At 43.4% G+C, this 15,505-nt stretch overlaps 1 protein-coding gene across 4 annotated transcripts in view; it reads left to right on the forward strand.

Annotated features, from left to right (window-relative positions):
• The window catches only part of MAGI3 (membrane associated guanylate kinase, WW and PDZ domain containing 3), a 75,371-nt gene that overhangs the window by 34,417 nt on the left and 25,449 nt on the right, over positions 1–15,505 (forward strand). For all 4 annotated transcript variants that reach the window (XM_061363065.1, XM_061363061.1, XM_061363062.1 and 1 more), the window contains exons 2-8: positions 5,491–5,607; positions 7,429–7,548; positions 9,481–9,690; positions 10,997–11,171; positions 12,019–12,098; positions 14,128–14,185; positions 15,173–15,267. In XM_061363065.1, the coding sequence (XP_061219049.1) occupies positions 5,491–5,607; positions 7,429–7,548; positions 9,481–9,690; positions 10,997–11,171; positions 12,019–12,098; positions 14,128–14,185; positions 15,173–15,267 (855 nt within the window). The remainder of the gene's footprint in view (positions 1–5,490; positions 5,608–7,428; positions 7,549–9,480; positions 9,691–10,996; positions 11,172–12,018; positions 12,099–14,127; positions 14,186–15,172; positions 15,268–15,505) is intronic.

Consider the following 15,505-nt stretch of genomic DNA (forward strand, 5'->3'; position numbering starts at 1 on the left):
TGGCTTTTGCTTAGTCCCGTCAACAATCACTTCATCTTACTGTGTGTATTGACAGGCTAGTTTTAATTAAAACTGTAACTGTTTTCCACTTGATCGACTCTGTAGTTCCTATTTTACTGAGCCAGTTCTAAGCAAGGCCGTTTAGCTGGTTTGTTAACCCTTGATGTGTGTTTCATAGGGGTTTTTCATATTCCAAGTTGCCTGTTGCTTCTGCTTCTTGCATTAACACATCAGGCAGCTGAGCGTAACCTTGGGCAGTGAGGAATTCTGTCTGTGTGTGTGACGGTCTGAGTTTCCAGTGTGAAGTTCTGGTTATGTTTCTGCCCTGCTTTGCTCCCATTGAGAAAACAAAATCATGTGGCATAGAATTAGCCAGGCTGGAAAAGCCCTTTCAGCTCAGCCGGTCCAACCGCTCCCATCAGTGCCAAGGCCACCCCTAACCCATGGCACTGAGGATGTGTGAACACTTGGAGGGCAGGGACGGTGCCTGCAGCCCTGCCCTGGGCAGCCTGTTCCAATGCCTGAGCACCCTCTGGGGCAGGAATTGTTCCTCAGCTCCGTCTAAACCTGCCCTGGTGCAGCTTGAGGCCGGTTCCTCTTGTCCCATCCCTTGTTCCTTGTTGGGAGCAGAGCCCGACCCCACCTCTAAACCCTCCTGTCAGGCGGGGCTAGAAAGCAGTAAGGTCCCACTGAGCCTTCTCCAGAAAGTAACCAAGGCAGTGTCTAATTTGCGTCGTTTTCGCTCTCTTCCTGCTTCAGAGCCCTTATGGACAGGGTGCCGGGGTCAGCGAGGGCTGAGGGGCTTTGGGGAGCGGGGAAGGGTGGTAGGAAGGGGCCGTTCAGCTCCAAGGCGCCTGTACACCTCCGCGGGGGCACGGCCCGGCCTCAGGCCGCGCTCCGCGGCCGCAGGGCCTCGCTCTGCCGGTGGCCCAGCGGGGCGGCCCGGGCCCGCAGCCCGGCGGCGCCGGGAGGTGGCGGCAGACTGCCGCGGGACCGGGCCCTCGCCGCGGCTGTGCCCCTGCCCCTACACCGCGGCAGGGGCCTGTGGGGCCCGGGCCTCCCTGAACCCGCCGGCCCCGGCCTGCTGTGAGCGTCTGAGGGGTTTTTATCCTTGAAGGCACCGGGGCTGCAGGCAAGCGGTTGAAATTTACTGCACGACCGAGAGTGCAATGCCAGTTTCACATCGGTTCTCTCAAAACTCGTTTTGGTGCTGAAGGCTACAGTGGAAGCATAAGCCCTAGTAATTAATTACATAGCTTAATGGGAAAGTAGCATGCTTTTAATAAACTGCTACTTGGAAAGATTGCTTTTATAACTAACAAAGTATTTTTTGAGCAGTTTGAAAGAAAAATGGCATCATTCGGCCCTCAGCATTGCAGCTGCCTGTTTCCAGGAGGAGCTGGCATGGAAACTTCAGAGTGTGGCCCTCAACCTCTCACGGCAAGTGATGTGCCTTCCGACAGCAGTCCCCTATGGCTGCCTGCATGGAACACACATCGTAATGAAATGGAGGATTTCCATGTGGTCTTCAGAGTGATTTGTGAGGATGTTGCATGTATTCCATGTATTAGCAGAGTTAGCAAGGCTAGATGATCCTAAAGGTGCCTTATGGTACCTAAAGTGGCTACAGGAAACCTGGAGAGGGGCTTGGGACAAGGGCCTGTAGGGACAGGCCAAGGGGAATGGCTTGAACCTGCCCGAGGGGAGACTGAGCTGAGCTCTTAGGCAGAAGCTCTTCCCTGTGAGGGTGCTGAGGCGCTGGCACAGGGTGCCCAGAGAAGCTGTGGCTGCCCCACCCCTGGCAGTGTTCAAGGCCAGGTTGGACACAGGGGCTTGGAGCAAGCTGCTCCAGTGGAAGGGGTCCCTGCCCGTGGCAGGGGTTGGAGCTGGAGGAGCTTTAAGGGCCATTCCAACCTAAACCAGGCTGGGATTATTTTGCTGTGATTTACGACTGGACAGTGCCATAAAACATTCACAGATTGAATTCTTAGAATCTGTTTGCATGGTTCAATTATGAGCTGTGTTGTTTTACCAGCATTACTAATCTAGAAATGGACCTTTTTGTGTTGACTTCCAGTAGCACAGTGGCCATACCCATCTGTTTGTGATTGCAACGTGTATACCTCAGTGTTTCCACGACAGGCTGGATGTATAGTGTCTTTGTCCTGCTTAGGTGCAGCAGCGAGGGCAGCTTGAGTTTGTGGTGTACAGAGAGATAAAAGCCATGACCTCTGGTTTTTACATCGTCTCTGTCCCTCATACTTGCCTCCATCCTTCTCAGCGCTGTGTTTGGCTGCAGTGCTCCTTAAGCTTTTTTTTCTTCTGCAGTGACTTAGTTTTCTTCACCAGACTGCGGTCTGCATATCCCTGTTGAACCAGTTCCTTTGTGCTTAATTTAAGTTAAAGTGAAAGCAAAAGGCTTGTGCCTGTTCATCTTGCAGAACCTGAATGGTATAAAGTACATTATTCCTCTTGACTGGTCCCTGTGTTGCGTTTGGCATCCTTCAGAGACAGCTCAGCAGTGCAACAAACACCAACCCCACGCTTATTAGGTCATTTTGGAGAGTCTGATACATGAGGGGCTCCTAAAAGCCTGCACGAAACAATGTAAGGAGCACGTTCAGCGCCTGAAGGGGGGAAATATCTTGGTTTTGAGTAAAAAACAAGCTATGGAGGTTGCCTAAAGCAGTCCTTGTTTCTTGTTCTCTAATGCACACCGTTCTCTTTGTGACTTTGTCATTTTGGTTGCTATTTTATTTGACTTTCTCCTGTTTTCCTCAGGCAGTCTTTTCAATCTTCCGTTTAGTCTCAGGCTATAGTCTGATCTTGAAGGTTTTTATGTTAAGATCAACCCCTCAATGTCAGCACATCCTTTGTACCAGCTTTGACTTCTTTTATTTAGACCGAGTTGGTATTTATTGAAACAGGTTTACAAGCTTTTAAATTTCCAAATGTGAAGAGGTTGAGATCAGGGAATAAATAAAACCTCTAGAATTTTACATCCAGCACAGATTTTCACCTCTTGCCAAGTTTATCCCACTTGCAACACTCTGAACAGAGGTAACAACCAGCTTCATCTGCCTGAGTGAAATATGTGTATTGATCTGCCTAAGTGAAATATGCGTGTATTGTTGAAGCGCAGTGCTATAGATCTGGCTTTGACAGGGAGATGGATGGACTGTTTTAGGGGTAAAACATTTTTTAATGCTGAGAAACCATCTTGTCTACAAACAATAAAGTGATTTGTAGCAACAAATGGAAAATATTTTTCTTGCTGGGGATTACACCATTTGTTTTCATTTTCCATGACATGTTTTGCTCATTACGCTGCAGGAAGCAAATCCAAAGTTTTATGGAACACAGCTCGTGATGGCAAAATAGGGAATTGAGCTGGGGGGCTCGCTGTCATAACAGCCCAGAGCATCAGGCCCAGGGGAGCTGCTGAGGTGCTGCCAGATTCCTGTTTGGGAAGGAGTCGGGGGACAGGGAAGCTGCTCACCCCACCCACACTAGTGGGAATTGCTGTATTGCTTGGAAAACTCCTGGAAAGCTGTGAGGAGTGTACTGTGGTGGTGTCTCAGTGCTGCAGATTGCTCTCTGTGTGTCTGGATACGATTCTTAAATGGCAGTGTTCAAAAGGGGTGAGAAATACGCTTTTGGAGCTCAGGGCTCACATTAGGCACTGGGTGTGCTACCTCTGTGTGTGTGTGGTGGGCTTATTTCTTTGCTTGGGTCTTAGGGTGGCTTGGTTTGGGATTTCATAGAATCATAGAATAGTTAGGGTTGGAAAGGACCTTCAGATCATCCAGTTCCAACCCCCCTGCCATGGGCAAGGACACCTCACACTAAACCATGGCACCCAAGGCCCTGTCCAACCTGGCCTTGAACACTGCCAGGGATGGAGCATTCACAACCTCCCTGGGCAACCCATTCCAGTGCCTCACCAGCCTTACATTAAAGAACTTCTTCCTTAGATCGAATCTAAACTTCCCCTGTTTAAGTTTGAACCCATTACCCCTTGTCCTGTCACTACAGTGCCTAATGAAGAGTCACTCCCCAGCATTCCTATAGGCCCCCTTCAGATACTGGAAGGCTGCTCTTTGGTTTTACAGCAGCACAGACCTGTGTGAAGGGAGGGCTGATAGGTAACCTTGGTTTCTCTAATAGACACTTCCCAGCATGCCATTGACAGAGTACAAATTAGAATACAGTTTGCTATTATTGAATGGTGATTGCAGGGGTAAAGTTTGAGGTGAGTCTAAGGTGTGTATCTGCCTTCGACATGGCAAAAAGGGAAGGGAAAGTATGAACTTGCCAAATGAAAACGTGCAGTGAACTTTCCTGCACGTGATTGGGAAAAAACTGGTTGGTTAGTGGTGGAAGGGGTTTTTGGGGTTTGGTGGTTGTGGTTTGTTGGGTTTTGTTTCAGATTTGCCATTCCATGGGAGTACAGAAATCTCAGTTTAAGGCATAGCTGAGCTTTTTATTAACACTGATGTGGGCCTGTGCCCCATTTCATTCTTGGACCTCTTGAGGTGGCCTCTTCAGCAGTTGGTCTCAGCAGGCTTCAAAGGCTCCTGTCTGAATCATTCTTGTGGCAGGTTGATGTATTTCATAGCTTGTTGCTGATGTAATTTAATAGGAGCAGCGTTTGCTCCAGCTTTTGTTTGCTCTTGTGCTATACCAGCATATGCCTGCTACTGGGCATCTCCTACATTGGGTTTGGAAGACAAAGACTGAGTCTTTTCCCCTAAAGCCCTGAGTGTTCTACTGTAGTACATAACTTAAATTTATCAAGGTCACTGAGCCCTATTTAATGTGCTTTCTGGGAAGATGACAGGGTACAAAAGATTGGTTTGTACCCTTCTGTCAGAAGGATGAAGCAGTGATACAAGAGCTCAGTTATTTGTGTGCTGAAGGGGCCGTGGTTATCTAGTGATATGACAGATTCACTAATGATACCTGACAGAAGTATTGCAAGGGAATAATTGTAAAAAAGCTCTCTTCTGTCATGCAGGGGGTTTCAAAAGAAAATATTTTCTTTTTAGAATATCAACAATGCAGATTCCCATGTGATAAAATACTGAGGTCAAGAACCCAGCCAGTAGCTGTAAATTGAATAGAAAGTATTATCACTGTATTTTGAAGCAGTTTCCTGCCTGTAGAAACTTTGAATTTTGGTAATAGATTTTGTGGTTTAATATTTCTTAGTGATTTCCAAACAATTCCAGAACATTGTCATTGTCTTGCTTGGGAGACACTGAGGGTGGGTGGCTGTTGCTCCGCTGTGCCTACAGTCCCTGTGCCAGTTTACAGCAGCAGAGTCAGGCTTTGGTGGCATAGAATAGCTTTTCTGTTCAGGTCTTTGCATTTAAAACAACCCAACTCTTTCCACTGGTTTCTCTGTTTGAAACATTTATAGCAGTGAAATGCTGTTCTTGTGAGATCCTGCTTAATTTTCATGAGTTTTCTTGTTTGTTGTTTCTTAAGGAAAAGTCATCAACAAAGACTTGCGCCACTACTTGAGCCTTCAGTTCCAGAAGGGCTCAATAGACCATAAACTCCAGCAAGTGATCAGAGACAATCTCTACTTGAGAACCATCCCTTGTAAGTATGTAAAGATCAGGCTCATTCGATCTGTTCCTGCTAACTGCCACATCATTTGAGAGCTTTAAATCCTTCTCTCTTAATCTGGTTTAGAGTTTTAGCTTGCAGCAGGAACTTCTGTCGATGGCTTTGCTAGAATACTTCCATATCTTTAGTTGCAGTGAAAAGTTACAGTCAGTATGGACTGACAAAACAGCAGAACTTTAGTATTCAAGCTCAGAGTATTTTGGTTCCGCCTGTGTTTTACTCACTGGAAGTTTGTAAATTGTTAGAATAACCACAGCTACCATGGGAAATAAATCTTAGTTAGCATGATCAAGCAGGGGAAACGCATCCTGATTTTTGTCGATGTATTCTTTTTTTGCACAAAGAGGAAACCAAGACCTTGAGAAGGTCATGTGCACTAGGCAAAGTAGTGCAGCTGGAAAGAAGAGTTGCAGGAGGGATTATGTTCAGAAAGGGTTGCAATGACAGAAGGTACATGGTTTCAGTCGTCCTGAGAAGACAGTACAAGGAAGTGGTAGCAAGAGGGAAAGTGGCCCAAAAAGAGGAAGAAGGAACAGCACATGGACAAACTTTAGTGTCACAGCAAGAATTAATTAGTGAGAGAGTCTGGATGGTCCTGTCTCATCAGTTATGCCAGCCCTTCTGCTCTGAGCATCTGTTAGCATCTCCCTATCCAACCAACACAGGTGTTAACTTGCCTTTAGCGAGGTGCCTAAAGGTTACTGCTCCTATGAGTAGACATTTATAGAAAGCACAGTGCAAAGGTATAGGACGCTCTGCCAGCTATCCTGTCTCTCACCCTTCTGTGTCATTCCAGTCCTCAATTATCTGCAGATCATCCTTTACCTTGTCTCAGAGGTTCACTGATTAAAAAAGCTCATCATCAACTGCCTTTAAGTATTCACTGCACTAGAAACTGAAGTTTGTCAGCTAACATGTTTGTAACTACAGGAATTCCGTTCTTCATTTAGCATTGTTACCATACTGAGTGCACCCAAGAGCTTGTGACTTTCTGAAAAGATAATGACAGTGAAATGCAGTTTATTTAGTAGCAGCTCTTGTTCATGCTGCTGCCTGACAAAATGACATTATAAATGCCTTTAAGACATTATAAATGCCTTTAAAATACTGTTAGGATATAGGCAGTAATGAATCAGTGGAGTCTTTCCCAGAAGAGCTTTAATTAAGCTGTTATAACTATGGGAGGCATGTATTTATAGACATAACACTTTGAGAACTTCTGCATTAACACAGCAATTTACTGATTATGTTGAAAAAGCTTACCTACAGCCAGGGTTTGGACTGTGGCTGAATTACACTCTGAAGTGTAAGGTTAAAAATCAGTTTCTGTGCTCAGATATGGGTTTGGTGGCCCAGAAATCTAGTTAGCGAGTTGGTACCAGTGGAAACAGCAGAAGACAAAGCACCCTAACAGCTGTGTTGAAATACCACAGCTGTTAAACTGGTCTCCAGAATCCCAGACTCCAACTGCCTGGCCCAGTCACTGTCAGCTTCTACAGAAGCTGGTTTTGCTTCACTGAGCGTAAGGAATAATTCTCTCTAATTACCACACCACCCAGCTTTTTTTCCTCCTCCTTCCTCAATGAAGAGGAACTGTCATTCCTGCATAATTTATTGGCCTAGTTTTATACATTATTGTTCACTTGTTCACTAGTGTTCTAACTCTTTACTGGAATTGCATCATCATTGTGTAGACTCAAACAGATTTTGGTTTTCTGAATTGTACAGCAGGCAGCATTTGGTAAACAGGCAGCACGTAAGTATCTTACAAGAGTGTTTTTTCTGTCTTTTCAGGCACTACAAGGGCTCCCAGAGATGGGGAGGTCCCTGGGGTAGACTATAATTTCATTCCTGTTGAGCAGTTTAAAGCACTGGAAGAAAGTGGAGCCTTGCTAGAAAGTGGAACCTATGATGGTATGTTGATGACATTTAGTGGAATGGGAGTAGCAGTACTTGTGTCCAGTGACTTGGTCTAAGTGTATCTCCTTGTACCCAAGAGATACACTTTTCCTGCCCATTGACAGTCATTGCACTAGCAGAGTAGCAATATGTTAGGCTTCTTTATGGACTACCTGTGAAATGGAGTAGCAGGCTTAAGTCTCTCTAGTAAATCACAAGTTGTCCTTTCAACCAGACTTAATGCCATGGGGATATTTTCCCTATTGTGTTTTTGAGGAAGGACTCAAAAAAATGTTTGTCTGTGCTTGGTACAGTTTTGATTTAACAGAGTTGAGTCGATTGTGTTTAAATCTTTGAGAACAGATGCATGTTCTCCGAGGCACAAGTCAGAAGGACAGAAGGCAAGGGAAATTCTGCTACAGCAGGAAAGAAGTATTTTGCAATGAAAAATTAAACAGCACTAGATCACATTGTCCAAATCTATAGCAAAGTTGGTTTTGTTAAACGTGATGGGGAAAAACATTGTCATGAAGGTAGCAGAACAGATTGCAAAGATTTCACGTTGCTTTTTGCTTCTGAGTTTATAAAACCTGAAATGTAATCTGCCTATTTTTTATTTTTCATAGAGTTGTACTTGAACTCAGCTAAATCACAGCCAAATTTTCAGAAATACTGAGGGCGTGCAGCTTTCATTGATGTCATAGAGTCACAGAGAGGTTTGGATTGGAAGGGACCTTAAAGCTCCTCCAGCTTCAACCCCTGCCATGGGCAGGGACCCCTTCCACTGGAGCAGCTTGCTCCAAGCCCCTGTGTCCAACCTGGCCTTGAACACTGCCAGGGATGGGGCAGCCACAGCTTCTCTGTGTACCCTGTGCCAGCGCCTCAGCACCCTCACAGGGAAGAGCTTCTGCCTAAGAGCTCAGCTCAGTCTCCTCTCGGGCAGGTTCAAGCCATTCCCCTTGGCCTGTCCCTACAGGCCCTTGTCCCAAGCCCCTCTCCAGGTTTCCTGCAGCCCCCTTAGGCACTGGAGCTGCTCTAAGGTCTCTTCGGAGTCTTCTCTTCGGATTTTTCCCTTAGCTCCCCTTTAGCTGGCTGACACCACTTTGAGCCTCACCCTCCCTGGTACTTTCAGAGGGTTTTTTATTTATTTTACTTACATGGTCAAACCCATATCCAGCCACCAAAAGTTACCCCAGCAGGAATTCTGGGAAGCTGTCTTGCTGTGTGCTCAATTCCCTAATAAAAATCATATGAGCAGTCAGGAAAGAGGTCAGTTGCTGAAATTCTTTTCCAAAAAACAACCGATGATTCCTAGACTTTGTGGTTTAGATTAAAATACTGCAGTAAAAATTTATTTTTCTGAGGCACAAATCGCTTTTAGATGAAGATGCATTCCCAGCTTTGTTTAGGAAGTGTATTGTCAGTAGGAAATTGCAGGGCTGTAGTTGTAAAATCAATTATTCATAACTAGTTTTATGTAAGTAGATACTTTGTTGCTGCACAAAATCGATTTTCTTTTTGGCTTTACTGTGTTTCTGCATATTACTCTGTTAATCAGTTAATCACTATGCAGAGTAAGAACTATTGATTTCCACTGTTCTGCTTCTCTCAGACTGCTCCCCAAGCCTCTTTAGGGTGCATTAGTGGATTCCAGGCAAAGTCACACATCTATCTTTTTCTTGGACAACATGTGGCAGAATAGAAATTCTGAATTACATCTATTGTTTTCTAATGTCCAGTAGCATCACTGGCACAAAGACAATGCAGGAGTAAATAGGCTTTGATGGTACACTGGTTTGTGATAGTGCTGATGTCTTCTTTAAGAAGCTATTGTTCAGGTCTTTCACCAAAACCACATTACATGGGCAATAAAACCTTCACTGCCACTGTCAGTACTTTCAGCCAGTGTCAGTGCTTTAGTGACCTTGATTTCTGTCTCATTGTCAGGTAATTTTTATGGTACTCCAAAGCCTCCAGCAGAGCCCAGCCCCTTTCAGCCTGATCCAGTGGATCAAGTTCTTTTTGACAATGATTTTGATACCGAATCACAGAGGAAAAGAACCACGTCTGTCAGCAAAATGCAGAGGATGGACAGTTCTCTTCCTGAAGAGGAGGAAGAAGAGGAAAAGGAAGCAGTTAATGGCAGCGGAGGGATAGGTTGGTTGACAGGGGGACAAATACCCTGAAGTATTTGTATGACTGCATGAGAAGTATACAAATAACATTCATGCTTGCTTGAACCCCCTCTTTAGTTTCTGCAAAGTTTGAAGGTGCTTTTCTACTCAAACTGGTGGTTTTACTCTATTTTGGAATTATCTTTTAAAAAGAAACAGCTGTTCTCCCAGCCAGATGTGCAATTGCATCATAAAATGCACTGCTCAGTAGAGAACATGTAGTGCTGGGTATCAGCCAGTTACATGAGGAGGAAGGAAAAATTTATCCGCTCTTCAAATAACAGAATCCTTTGCAGAGCATAATTCATACCCTGTAAGTGTTACTGTTTAATTTTGAGGAGATTACTGACTTTGTTTGCAGGAGATTTCAGTGAAGTGATTGGTTTAAGGAGGAATACCAGCTCGTATTGTAGAATTGTCTGATTATTTTGGTTAAGGGAACCACCACACAACCTGAAACTGCCTAAAGGAGAGTTTGTGGAGAGGAATAAAGCAGAGTGTATTGAGACTGGACCAGCATCCAGTCAGACCTCTCAAAGATGGGCAGGTTCCTGTTTCCTTTTGCTGTCATGGTTACTCACCTTAAGGGGGAAGAGCAATGGTGGACAGAAACCATCACATTGGATTTGTAGATGATCTTGTGTGTAAGTCTTTAAGACAGATTTATATTGACCAGACATGACCTAATCTTGCTAGCTTCAGGGCTGGCAACACAGCAGCACAAAGTGGCCAGGCTGCTGGTTAGGTGAAGGTCGTGAACATCATTGTGTGATGGAGGAGACTGAGCATAAACTTGGGACTGAAGGGTGGAGGCTTGTGTTTAAAGCTTTCTGCAGGGGTTTTGGGGAGCTTTTTCTTGCTGTGGCTTGTAGGAGGGTGGTGGTTGTTTTATTGGCAGTTTGGGTCTTCTCTACATTTCATTCTGGTGCTTGGGGGAATATTAGTAGGATTTGAGGGGGGGGGTTCTTTGCTGGTGTTACAAACCCTGTTCTCTATGCAGGAATGGCAGCAAAGTGTAGCCAGCCTGGATTTCTGCCAGTGTTGATTTTTTCAGGGGAGGCTCAGTCACATAATACAAGGTTAATTCTGTTTGGCAGGGGAAGAGCAGAGTTCAGTGTTCTTGTGTCAGCATTTCAAAGTTCACAGCTGAAAAAAAAAAAGTGGAAGAATGCACATCACATACAGGGCCGGGTTTGACATCCACTTGTAGCCAGATGAAGAGGGTGGTTCTTTGTGAGAAACACCATAAGCATGTGACAAATGGTAACACTTTCCCTGAACAACTGCAGAAAACAAAGAAAAACATTCAGATTCTCCTGACTGGATGAAACCTGTTCCCAGCTACAACCAGACAAGCAGCTCCATGGACTTCAGAAATTACCTGTCGAGGGATGAAACCCTGGAACCCCTGCCCAAGAACTGGGAGATGGCCTACACTGACACTGGCATGATCTACTTCATTGAGTGAGTAGACCAGCACCACGGAGAGGTTGCTGTGCCCTTTGGAGGAGAGAACTGATGATGGGCTGCAGGGCTGAAGTCTAGAAAGCTGCCTGCTGCTCTTACACCTCTATTTCTGCTTCTGTTTCTCTATGAAATTTACTATATCCCTCTTAGGTTCCTTATTGATAGTCATCTCTGTTGCATACTTGGTACGTTTGATGTTGTGCAGGAAACCTGTATGGTTGCACATGCAAAGTCAGTTTGTCATGAATTTTCTATCTCACAAAACACAAAGCTGGGTCAGTATTTCTAAGTGAGGTGTAGAACATCATATAAACCTTTGTTATGTGGAATTGCTCTGAAATCTGAGAGCTTGTTTATTCTATCTTTGCTGCTTGTGTTCATTGGATGGGAATACATGCTTAAAATTACAAATAGCACATATTAAAGCCCAGGATAGAAAAGTAGCTCATACATGCACATGTGAAACAGTCTCATTTATGAATTCTAAGGCAAAAATGAAGCAGAAACCTTGCTGAGAGTTAAGCATAAGAGGAGGCTAAGACTATTTTTTCCTTTCAGGTAGAAACAGCTGCTATTCTCACATGAGCTCTTGGGCACAGGGGAGAGTGTTTGTCCCTCTAATATTTCACATCTGTCCTGGAGAGTCTCTAGAGTGCTGGTATCTCCGAGCATCATTGTTCCCTTTTCTTTGTAGCCATTTATGACGTGACTGTGGCAAAAATAAAGGTTATATTAAAGGCTACAGTTCACCAATGGTAGTAAATATTTAAAAGCTAAAATAAAGCAAAGTTTCTTCAGTCTGAAGGAGTTCTCTTCCTTTAATGGCCCATGTTCTGCTCCACAGTCATAACACCAAGACGACCACTTGGCTTGATCCGCGGCTCTGTAAGAAGGCCAAAGCTCCTGAAGATTGTGAAGATGGAGGTGAGATGTTCAGAACTTACTTGTCCCCTGTGACTGATAAAGGTCTGAGTTTGTCACAGCTGGATACAGTCCATTACTGCTGTGGTAGAAGCTTCTTCCTGCTGCGTGGCTCTGGAGCAGGCAGTGTAGTGCTGAGTGTCCCTAGTTTGGTGGCAATAGAAGTTTATATAAGACTGGGGAAGTCCGTAGTGTATTTTCCCTGGATTAATAGAATCAGACTGAATCATGGGCTTATCTGCATTCCTGGGAAGGTAATTAAACGTTTTATTCCAGTTAACTGTCGTTACTGAGAAGAAAGCTGCATAGAATAGTGACATCTCAGTGAAAATTGTTGTGCACATGGAGGAAAAGGTCCATAAGTATTAGAATATAGGAATAATAAAGAAGATACAGCATAATATCTATTGCTAATGATACTTACTGCATGTGACATGATACTATATTTGAGTGCATAAGTAGAGGGAGCAATCTGACTCCACCTCTTTGCACTGTTGCTTCAAGACTTACAGGTCAGGTTTATGATTGGCCTACAGACAATTCCTGCAACCATGTCCTACATAGTAATGCAATTTAATCAGCCAGAAAAGAGCACTAAATAGTTCTGTCTTTGGTAAATGCCTGACATGTTACAAAAGCTGAGGCAGACTCAGAATAGCCTGTTGTCTTCCTAAATTGCACAGCCTAACAACCACATATTCATAATGAAGCCAGCTGGAGCAATGGACACATACTGCTGCTTATTAAACATATGTGCAGCTCACCACAGGATAAAAAGAGCACTTTAAACAGAGACATGCAGGATATCCAAATGAACAACATCTAAATGAATAGACCCACTGTGTCTTTTGTCAAACCCTGTGGAGTGATGCTGGTATTAATAATTGGTAACATGCTGTCATATGCTAGGAAAATTCCTGTTACCATCAAACTTAGGGCAGCCTCAAACAAGATTACATAGCAGTTTTATCCTTAAAATGTCTAGCTACCTCACTGTACCCATTATTCTAACATCTAAATTTCCATGGTCAAGATAACTAGTAAAGTAAAGGTAAAATAATTGGACCTCTGATTTAACTGCTTATCAACTTCAGTCACTAATGATCTGCTGCTGGGCACCATCTTACCAGGCTCTGAATTTGCCATAAAAAGGAGCTCTTCACATGTAACTTGCAGTGCCTATAGCAAACAGGTAATTTTTTATTTTAGACCCCTACTTTAGGTATGTTCAAGGCAGTGCAAGCCCAGGTCACTGTCAGGTAGCTTGTTGTGGCTGCAGGAGCACTTGTCATCTTGGCAGGCTGGGCAGTCTGTGCTGAATTTGATGCAGCCAGACCTTAACACGTGGTAGCTGCTTTTGGGGTTTCTTACTAAACTGTAAGCATCAGGATGAAATAGCCTATAGTGTTGGGGGCTTTCTTCTGAATTATCACCTATGGCTCTTACAGTTCTGACTGACAGTTTCTTGAGTGACATTGCTTCTGCAGGTGGTTTTAAACTGAAAGTACAAGAGGATGGAGGTACATGGTTTTACAAGCTTGGCATGTGATACAGCAAAGCATTTATAATTCTCTTCTGTGGTGTATTTGGGGGCAGAAACAATGCGACCGTATTCATACTGTATAGCTTAAAAAGTCAACAACTATCAAATCACATTCATAATTTATAATTAGATTGATTTCAAATAATTTATTTTTCTTCCTCTTTATAGGTTCTTCCTCTCTAAATAGGTTAGTTTGTATCTTGTCTTTAAGTTTATTATATGTTTAAAGTGGTGTGATTTTGTTGAATACAAGTCTCCTCATCTAGTGGAACAAAGTGAGAGTTATAGGGTTTCAGATTCCCTGGAACAGGCTGATATCCTTTCTTCAGAAGGACCAGCCGTACACAGATAAAGGGAAGAAAAAAAGGACCTGTATTTTCCTTGTATTTTTCATGAGTCTGTAATCTGTCCTCTCGTTCCTTCATAAGAACTCTGATATTTGCAGATAGTTTTCCATTGTAATGGAGAATTTGGTCTGTCTGATTACAGAGCTTCCTTATGGATGGGAAAAAATAGAAGACCCTCAATACGGAACATATTATGTTGAGTAAGTGCTAATTAGTATTTTAGCATAATTATAAATCGAAAATAATGAAGCACTTGACATGCAATATATATAGGTTGTAATGCAATAAAAGTATTAAACATATCCAGTGGAAACAGTCCTAGGGGCAGTGAACACACAAAGCACTGGGCTGTGGGAATATCCATGGTATGACCTTATTGACTTACTAGAGTGTATTTCATTTGGGCAGGGAAACCAAGTAGCAGCCAAAGTAATTAATTAGTGGGTATGAGCTGATGTAATTTTTCTGAGCTTTTACAAAACTCAGGGCACTTGATTTAAGAGTGACACCTGGTAACTGTAAAAGAACAAAAATAACTTCTCTGTCATTGCTGCTTCCAAAGAGCCAAATAAATTACTACTAAACTGCTGCAAGAGCTCTTTGGAATCTCCTTCAGGTCAGAGTAAATGAAATCTCTCTTCAACCATGGAGAAGGAGTAAGTGGAGTTGAAAATGTTAGCTTCAGAGAAAAACAAGCTAACAGGTTTTGACTTTGCAGAGCCAACACGGGTCTTTAAATTCTATTCAAACCCAACTGTTTGGTTGGTTGTTTTTTTTCCCCCACTCTGCTCTACTGCTCAAGCATCTAGTAGTAAAAAGGTGATGTCTGAGCTTGTAAATGTTATAGGTGGATGGAAGCAACACAGAGGGTCAAGAGAAAAAGCAGGTTTTCTCAGTCCTAAGTTATTACAACCTTCTGAATATTTGCAGAGTGGAATGAAGCTATGCTCTACCTAGTGTTTACAGGGAGTAAAACTGTATTGGCTCTTAAAGTAAATCAGGTTGTTGAAAGAACAGTAATGCTTTCAGTGTTGATTATGATATGATTTATTGTTCATTCCTCCAGAGCATTAAGCTGAGATAATACCAAATTGTATCTGTAGATGTATCTTTTGTGGTTGTCTTTTCTGTGAAATAGGCAGAATGCTTTCTGCTGAAATCCTGATCTGCCTTTGGTGTGTTTACAGTCATATTAACCAGAAAACTCAGTTTGAAAACCCAGTATTGGAAGCCAAAAGGAAAAAACAGCTAGGACAGACTGATGCTGGCCCTTCAAAATCAGGTATCAGTGAATATCATGTTCTTTGTTACCAACATCTTCATCTGCAAATATAAGTAACCAGTTCTAGAATTCATGAAAGCATTAGTCATGTGTTTTTTTTGCTGTCCATTGTGGTGTTGCCCTCCCAGATCTCTAGGGGTTTTAGAATTACTTTTTAATGTTAAAATGGAGCTGTCATAAGCAGCTTTGAATATATGGAGGGTGAGAAAAGTCAGCTGAAAGATACAGGTAAAACCAC

This window comes from Neopsephotus bourkii, unplaced genomic scaffold, assembly GCF_033783945.1.
Source record: "Neopsephotus bourkii isolate Nb327-2 ecotype Australia unplaced genomic scaffold, CSIRO-AGI_Nbou_v1 NB_1139, whole genome shotgun sequence".
NCBI lineage: Eukaryota > Metazoa > Chordata > Aves > Psittaciformes > Psittacidae > Neopsephotus > Neopsephotus bourkii.